The 8,498-nt window shown below is 53.2% G+C and overlaps 1 protein-coding gene across 1 annotated transcript in view; it reads left to right on the top strand.

Annotated features, from left to right (window-relative positions):
• The first annotated feature begins 5,662 nt into the window (after nt 1-5,662).
• TRIO (trio Rho guanine nucleotide exchange factor) overlaps nt 5,663-8,498 on the top strand; it is a 353,374-nt gene continuing 350,538 nt past the window's right edge. Inside the window, exon 1 of the mRNA XM_042997460.1 lies at nt 5,663-5,819. Coding sequence (XP_042853394.1) covers nt 5,663-5,819 — 157 coding nt within the window. The remainder of the gene's footprint in view (nt 5,820-8,498) is intronic.

Below are 8,498 nucleotides of genomic sequence, written 5' to 3'. Positions count from 1 at the left end.
CTCTACATTTCTCTGGATTCTTTTTTGTTCGTTTGTTTGTTTGTTTCTTTTTCAGAGGGTGGGGTATGAAGGGCAGAGAGAGGGAGAGAATCTCAAGCAGACGCCATGCTGTCAGCACAGCACCCTACAAGGGGCTCGAACTCATGAACCGTGAGCTCATGACCCAAACCGAAATCAAGGGTCAGATCCTCAACCAACTGAGCCACCCACGCACCCCTGGATTCTTTTCCTTTATCTTAAGCACCAATCAAATATTATCTATAAGGTCAATGTATAAATTTCTCTCTAGTATGACAGTTTCACTCACAAATTTGGCAGACTGGATTGGGTTGTGTGATTCCTAGGGCCACCATAACTGTAAGTCCCACAAACTGGGTGGCTTAAAACAATAGAAATGTCTCACCTGAGTTCTGGAGGTTAGAAGTCTGAACTCAAGGTGCCGGCAGGGCCACAGTCCCTCCAAAACTTGTGGGGAATCTTTCCTTGCCTTCCTCTTAGCTTCTGGTGGTTTGCAGGCAATCTTTGGCATTCCTTGGCTGCAGATGAACCACCGCAGTCTTCGTCTCCATGTGCCGTCCTCTCCCTGTACCCTCATATGGCTATCTTTTCATGAGGACACCAATCATATTGCATTAGGGGCCACCCTACTCCTGTATGACTTCATCTTAACTAAGTATATCTGCAATGATCCTACATCCAAATAATGCACATTGTAAAGTACTGAGGGTTAATACATCAATGTATCTTTTGGGGGGGGGGAGGCACAATGCAACCCCAAACAACTGGTAACTGAATTAAGACATTATTCACATATTAAAATAAATATCCATGTATAAGGAGAAGGAAAGATTCACATGCCTTTCTAAGAAAAAGTGAGCTATTTCAAAGACCCGTTCATCTTGTGGCTCCTTGCGCTTCCCTACCAAGTTCCTCGAGGATACAACTTTCACCATCCTCCATCTCCAGAGTTTCTTTCGTGGAAAAGTTTGAGAAACACTGATGAAGAACTGGGGCCAGTATCTGCTAGGAGCTGGTTTGGGTGCGTGAAACTGAACTCGGAACTTCACTAACTCAGGGCCTTCTTTTCCTTTTGTGTTTCCATATAACAAGAAGTCTGGGAGTGGGCAACTCCCTGAGTCACCTGTGCTATGTGCTCTGTTCTCACGTTCACCCTCTTAGAGTCACGCAGTGGCCTCTTTACCTCCAGCATCTCGTCTGTGTTCCGGAGAGGACAAAGGGCAAAGAGGGTGCACATGCTGAATCTGAACTCCGTCTGGTAAGTCCTGCCCAGTCCCTTCCACTTATATCTCTTCAGCCAGCACCCTGTCTCATAACCCCCAGAGCCGGGCAGTAGAGTTGTTCAGCTGGCCCTGGGTTCCTGTAAGAAGGAGAGAAAGGGTGGTGGGTAGGCAGCTCGCAGTGTCTCCCCAGCCGGCTTTCTCCATTTCTTTGGCTTCACACCTTTGTGCCTGAGCTCTAGGTACACAGGAGACAGGCCGATGCTTGCACGCTGACTGCAAAGGATCTCCGCATCTTGCACGTAAACACGAACGATGTAAACAATATGACGCAGCACATGATCAAATGCCAGAATGACTGGTGTAGCAGGACACAGAGAAGGGAGAGGTGAGTTCATATAGGAGCTGCATGAAAGGAGGTGAAATCTCAGCTGAATTTTGAAGGTTGGGTAGGATCAACAGCAGGGGTCATGAAACCCTGTTTCGATCCCCCTACACATACTCAGATGGCAGAAGGGAAAAACCTGTGTGCAGCCTTTTGTTGCAATCTGGGTGAGTCTTCATCTATGTCCCACACTCAGTCACAGGTCTTCTGTATCATGCTAATGGAAATGTCACTACCTGGAGCTCAACCCCAGGGAGATCTTTTTGCCCAAAATATACACCTCTCACCCAAACACATTCCCTGTCTTGATCCCCAACATCCTTCGCAGTCATTGCCGTGTAGGCACATCTCTTTTGAGGCCACCTCCCAACAGCCAGAACTTGCCTCCACCCAAGAACCCTCCAAGAGAATCAGCCTTCTTCAATTGTCCCTTCCCAGGTGCCACCACTGAGGTATTGCCAATCCTTCTGTGGCTGCATGGTTTCCAATCTGCTGCCCATTGTCCTCACCCGAGCAGTTTTTATTTTTCAAAATTCTGACCTTTTCCCACCATTTTGGGAAGCACGGTGGCTTTTTATTAATTACCTTCAGGTGAGGGTTACTATGGGTGGGATGCAAAGGAAAAGAAAGAAATCGGCACTTGCCTCCTGAATTTCAAGATATACTTCTGGAATCCATGGCTGAAGGAATAATTGGAGGTAAAGGGTTTTTGAGTATTAAAATTGAGTTTCCTTAAGAACACAAGGGTTATGCCCAAAACAATAGATTTGGAAGACAGCATGCTGAAAGTGGAGTGACATTTTTTTCCTTCAGAGAAAATGATTCTGCAATTTGGGGGAGAGGAGGTGGAATAGCATTAGATCCCGATGGGAATCTCTGAGAAAGGAAGTCTGTGCCCAGGTAGGCTTGAGGGATCTAGGGCAGTGAGAACTTGGCCTCACTTTCTGGGGCCAGGTGGGAGGAGGAGGGGGGTCTGAGCTCCCCAGTGAGCACCTGAATGTTTTCCTGGGAGTAGCTCCAGAGGGCACCGATTGTCAGCTGACCTTGAGAGTCCCCATGATTGGGTGAGGAAAATACAACAGCAGAAGGCAGCAAGGTCATAGCAATGCCCGAAGTCCAGGCGGGAATGTCAAAGAGAGGGACAGGCATGGGACACCCTGTGGCACCCAGTGCCAGCATGAACCTGTGATGACCAAGAACCATGTGCAACCTCCCTGTCCCCACCCTGTGCTATCACCAACACCTCTGGGAGCTTGGCTACAACCTTCGGAAGAAGGCAGGAGGGGAAAAGCACTCAAGTGATAAAGAAAATTTCCAGAGATTGCATTTTCCTTGAACTAGGATTAAACTCCTGCCGCGAGGAATGGGGAGATGGAGACAGAAATTACCCCCACAGAAAAATACAGAAAAGAAACGTTGTCAGCACACCTGATGACTGGTGAAATTTGGACCTATTTTTTTTTTTCTTTTTGAGATACTACACATATAATTAAATTTTTAAGAAGAAACTTTTATTTTAAAATACATTTAAATTTACAGAAAAGATAGTGCATAGTTCCTATACCCAACAGCCAATTTCCCTGTATTATTCCAATTAAATCAGTTTTGGTATGTCATTAACTAAAGTTCATATCTTATTCAATTTTTCTTAGTTTTTAACTAATACTCTTTTTTTTTTTTTTCTGGTTCCAAGATCCCATCATGAATACTATATTACATTTAGTTGTCATGTTTCCTTGGGTTCCTCTTGGCTGTGATGGTTTTTCTGACTCTTCTAATTTTTGATGACCTTGACAGTTTGGGTAAATACTAGTCAGATAGTGTGTCGAGTTCTTTGATTCAGATTTGTCTGATGCTTTTCTCATGCGTAGACTGGGGTTATGTATTCTTGGAAGGAAGACCACAGAGGTAAAGTGCCATTTTCATTACATCAGATCAAGGGTACATACCATCCACCTGATTTATCACTACTGATGTTAACCTTGATCGCCGGCTAAATTAGCGTTTGTTAGGTTTCTCCATTGTAAAGTTACTCTCCCCTCTTTCCATGTTTTACTCTTAGGAAGCCAGTCACTATGTACCGACCATAGTTAAAGACAGGAGAGTTCTATTCCATCCCATTGAGGGCAGAGTATCTACATCAATGATTTGAAATACTTCATGGGAAAGTTGTCTTATTTTCTTCATTTATTTACTTATTTAATCATTTATTTGGGTCAGTATGCAGCCATGGATACTTATTTTACACTTTGGGTTATAATCAAGTACTGTTTTATTTATTTTGTTGCTCAAAGTTTTCCAGTTTTGGCCATTGGAAACTCTTTCAGTTGGCTCCTGTGGCCCTTTGACAGACTCCTTCCTTGTTGTTCTCGATTTAAAAAAAAAAAAAAAAATTCTTTTTGATCTCTTCCTTACCTTCTGGCAGAACAAGATGCTCCAGGCTCATCTTGTATATTCCCTGCTGCAGTCCATTTCCCCAGCGAGACCTCTTTTTTTACTGGAGAATGGTGTTAAAAACAAGATCCGAGTGCCAGGTGTACTGCTTGTTCCTGGAGTGTTAATTTCTAAGTCCACTCAGCTGACACAGCAAGGAAATACATGTATGTGGACTAACCCATGCACAGACACATATCTGCAGATCTTTTTATATATCTGTATTAAGCTCATCATGGGTTCATACCGATGTCTCCAACTCTAACCCAGTACCACAAGACTCATTTAGCTTCCTCGTCTTGTTCACCTGTAACCTCCCTCTCTGACAGTGTAAAACTTGGTGTCCACTACCCACCCTTTATTTAATTGTTCCTTTCCCGTATGCATTACAGTGGTTTCAACATCCGTGTTTTCTTTTCTTTTTTTTTTTAAATCAATGTTCCTGACTCTCAGCATTGGATCCTTTAACTTCTGAAACCCATACCTTCTGCTCATTCCTCTCGCAGCCACGTCAAAAACGTTTTGTACTTGAATATTTGTCAAATTCTGGTGTGACACAGAACTCCCATAAAGCGGGGTGGGTGTCACCCATTCCTCATTTCCTTCGGTTTTCCCAGCTCTCACCACCTTCCCCATTCTCTACGTTTTGGTGGAATAAGGACAGGAGCTGTGAGTCTGGACTCTCATTCTACAGACGAGAAGACTTGTACCCCCAGGAGTTCAGACGTGCCCCACTCGCCTCTGGGACTGTTTCCATGCGCTCTGTTCATTCAACAACTATTATGGAGCCCGGTCTACGTGCCAATGCCAGCCCGGTGCCTGAGTCACCCGTTCCCGCGAGCGACGTCTGTAACACCCAGCTCAAGCGCTCGGAGGACCGTGCCGGCCGCAGGAAAGGTCCGCCCCCGCTGGTGGGAGCGTCCCTGCTCCTTCCAAAGGCTGGAGCTACCCGGGCGGAGGACTAGAAGCGCCGCTGAGCATTCACGCAGCCGCCCGCCGGCTCTCCCGGCGTCCGGCCGCCGGGCGCGGCCCCGCCCCTCCCGCCAGGCCCCGCCCACCCGCCGAGCCCACGCTCGGGTCCCTGACGATGTTCGCCGGAAATTCCCGAAGCCCCTCTTTTTTTTTCCTTCCTCTCCTTTCCCTGCTCTCCCTTTTCCTTTCACCCGGGTTCCCTCAGCCGTGATTTTCCCCCTCCCCCTCCTTCCTTCCCCATTTGAAATCAAGATGGAGGCTCGCGGTTGCCGCCGGCGCCCGTGATCCCGGAGCTCCTGCCGGCCACGGGCCCCCGCCCTTGCGACTGCGTGTCCCGCGCGGCGCGCGCTGCTGCCCGCGCTCCGGCCGGCGGCGCCGCCGAGGCCGTGGCTCCGCGTCCCCGCCCCGCGGCCGGCTCGCGGCTACCGGGCGGAGTCCTCGTCTATGTGGGCGCGCTCCCTTGGCGGAGCCGCCGCCGCCGCCGCCGCCCGCTGCCGCCCCAGGGCTCTGCGTCCGCGCGCCGGGCGGGGGCAGCTGGGCGCTCGGCGCCGCCAGGCCCGGCGCGGAGCGGGCGGCACGCGGCGCTAGGGGCGCGGGGCCCGAGCCGGGCGCGGCCGCGGGCGCCGCCGCAGCCATGAGCGGCAGCAGCGGCGGCGCCGCCGCCCCCGCCGCGTCCTCCGGCCCCGCCGCCACGGCCAGCGCGGCGGGCTCGGGCTGCGGGGGCGGCGCGGGAGAGGGGGCCGAGGAGGCTGCCAAGGACCTGGCCGACATCGCGGCCTTCTTCCGATCCGGTGAGTGCAACTGCGGCGCTGCCCGCGCGCTCGGCCAAGCCCGCCGCGGAGGCGCGGTCCGCGAGTCCCGGCGCGCCCGGTGCTCGCCCGTTCGTAGGGCCCGGCGCGCTCTGGCCCGGGCTGCTGCACCCCCACGCCCGGTCTCCCGGACCTCCACCGGCGTGTCCCACTGTCCGCACCGCCCCGCGGGCCGCGGCTCGGCCCGGACGCCGCCGACTGGCCCTTCCCTGCGCCCGCCCCTCGTTCCGGGGTAAAATCTTCCCGTCCCCCGCCCCCGGTGGCCACCGCTCCACGGGTTGGGGCGCCGGCTCTTTGTCTCTTTTGCGGGAGGGCCGAGGAGTCGGCGGCGGGGACGGTGAGGGCGGAGGCCCCTGCCCCGGAGGCCGAGCGGACGGGGGTGGCGGGGCCGGACCCGGGAGAGCGGCTCTCATCTGGGCCGGTCTCTGTGGCCGATTTGTACCTGGCCCCTCCTCGACCCCATTAGCAGCCCGGTTTCTTTGCTCGGTCCTCCAGCCTGTCACTTCCCTGGCCGCTGCCTAGGCTTCTGTGAAACGGGGAAGCCATGGCACCCGCTGCCCAGGGAGGGGGGAGGTGGCCGAGCTGAAGCGCGGCGGGCCGGGAGGCGGGTGAGCCATTGTCTCCGGGGGCGGCCCGGGTGGGACATCTGGGAGCGCGGCGGCCCTGGGGGAGCCAGGCGCGCGGAGCACTGCCTGGGTGGCTTGGAGGTGGAGGCAGTGCCAGGTGGCCGGGTGTCTCTCCAGCGAGGAGGGGGTGCCCGTGGGAGAGGTGAGCTTGGCTGCAGTCCCGCGGGGAGGAGGTCTGGGGGGCGTGACAGGGCGTCCCCGGGACCCCCGCGGCGGCGCCTCCGGCCTGGGCCCAGATCCCGCGTGAGTCGGGACCGCGCCCCCGCGCCCCTCGTCCGCCCCCCCCTACCCCGCCCCAGTCCGGTCTGCTCGCGCGTCCGGGCGGCAGCGGAGGAGCGGGCGGCGGCGGCGATGGCCTCGGGGGCCCGAAGCCCGGAGCGCACGCTGATCGGGCGGGCGCGGGGCCGGGAGGATGCAGACTCCGCGCTGGAGAACAGAGAAGGGCGGGCCAGGTCTGCGGCCGGGCCCGGCGGGCGGAGGGCGTGTGCTGGGTGCTGGTGAGGACGGCGGGGCTGGGACGTCTGGGGAGCGGCCTATGATGGGGCGCGCGCTGGTGGCCGGCGGTTCACGTTTCTTCCAGGCCTCTTTCAAATTCGGTATTCGGGGTCACCAGAAGCAGTTTGCAGCGGGAGGGCGATGGTCGGAGGTAGAAGTTAGTGCCAGTAGATGCCTGGTGTAGCACGGTCTTTCCCTCGTTTTCTTGATCTTTGCCAAGCGGGGTTATTTTTGAGTCGTTTTAACAGATTGGATGTGGCTGGGACTGACATACACCGACTCTACAGTGTCAGCTTGGGGTTAATATACTTCCTAGTGCTCTCTCTCTCTCCGCGTGAGGTCCTTGCAGAAAGCAAAGGTTTAGGAAAACATGAACTCCTTCAAATGAAAGCTCCCCCCCCCGCTTTTGGGGGGGGGTGCAACTAGCTAGCCGGATTGAGCAGCCTCCTTTTACCTCCTAACAGCAGAACTGGGACGTCTTCTCTTCATGCCCTGAAGCTAAAGTCTAGCCTGTCTTTTCTCTGTTTCTACCACCTGTCACCGAATAATGGATTCTGTGCAGAATTCAGCCTCTCTCTGTTAGAAAGGCTCCTGTGCCCTGGAGATGGAATTTTTGGTGCTTGTGAGACCAGACTTTCTTACATCTTTATTATGCACAGTAGAGAAATTACTTCTTTTGCTAAGAAGAGCCCAAAAGACATTAGGGTGGACTGAATGCCCACAGAAAACTTGCTCCCTGTCAGTGTAGCTCTTCCCAGGATTTATCTGGGGAGATAAGTCTGTTGGTGGCCATGCCTACACCTGTGCTTGCTTCCGTGCCCGGACTCTTGTCCATGTTCAGTTTCGGGCAAAATCAGGCAATGCTTTCACTGGTTTGTTCCTTTCTTCCAGCCTCCAAAATGATTTGACAAACCATCCTTTTAGTTGTTTGATCTGGAATCAGGAGGCAGAGCAGATTTTAAGTAGCAGCAGTTGCACTGTCCCATCCCAGGGGAAGTCTGGAACATCTTTTTAAAGTGCTTTTCCCTCCTTTGGGCAGCTCTGAATCCCTGACCTAGATCTTGGCTGCAGCATCTAGGACAGTGATGTCTAGCGGAGGGTAGAGAGGGACCATTCAGTTGAATTTGTGGGGGGTGGGGTGGGGGGTTTGGACCTGTCAGGACAGATGAAGCAGGACTGTGGGTAGGGACCTCACCTGGTAGAGTGGCTCAGACCGGGGTGGGTGGGGGGGCTCCTTGTCTGCTTTGATTGAATATGGATGACTGAATGGAGAGGCCAAGTCCATCAGTAAAATCTGACATTCTTTTCTAAGATGGAGAAACACAGGAAAAAGGTTCTCATTGACCGCGGTGGACAGATTAGGGTGTGAACATTTTTCCAAAAAGAGCCTGGTGGTTAAAATTGCCAAGGTGTCCTAGACAAAGCATTTCTGTTGGTTGCCTTTCATTTCTCAGCCCTGGAACTGTTTGCTTGGCTACCTTATTCTCTTTCCTTTTTATACTTTCTCTGTCCTGCATTAAATTTTAACTTTGTAGTCATG

The sequence above is a fragment of the Panthera tigris genome, chromosome A1 (assembly GCF_018350195.1).
Source record: "Panthera tigris isolate Pti1 chromosome A1, P.tigris_Pti1_mat1.1, whole genome shotgun sequence".
Lineage (NCBI taxonomy): Eukaryota > Metazoa > Chordata > Mammalia > Carnivora > Felidae > Panthera > Panthera tigris.
The sequence above is the reverse complement of the archived record's forward strand: the minus strand, read 5'-3'. Positions and strand labels throughout refer to the sequence as shown.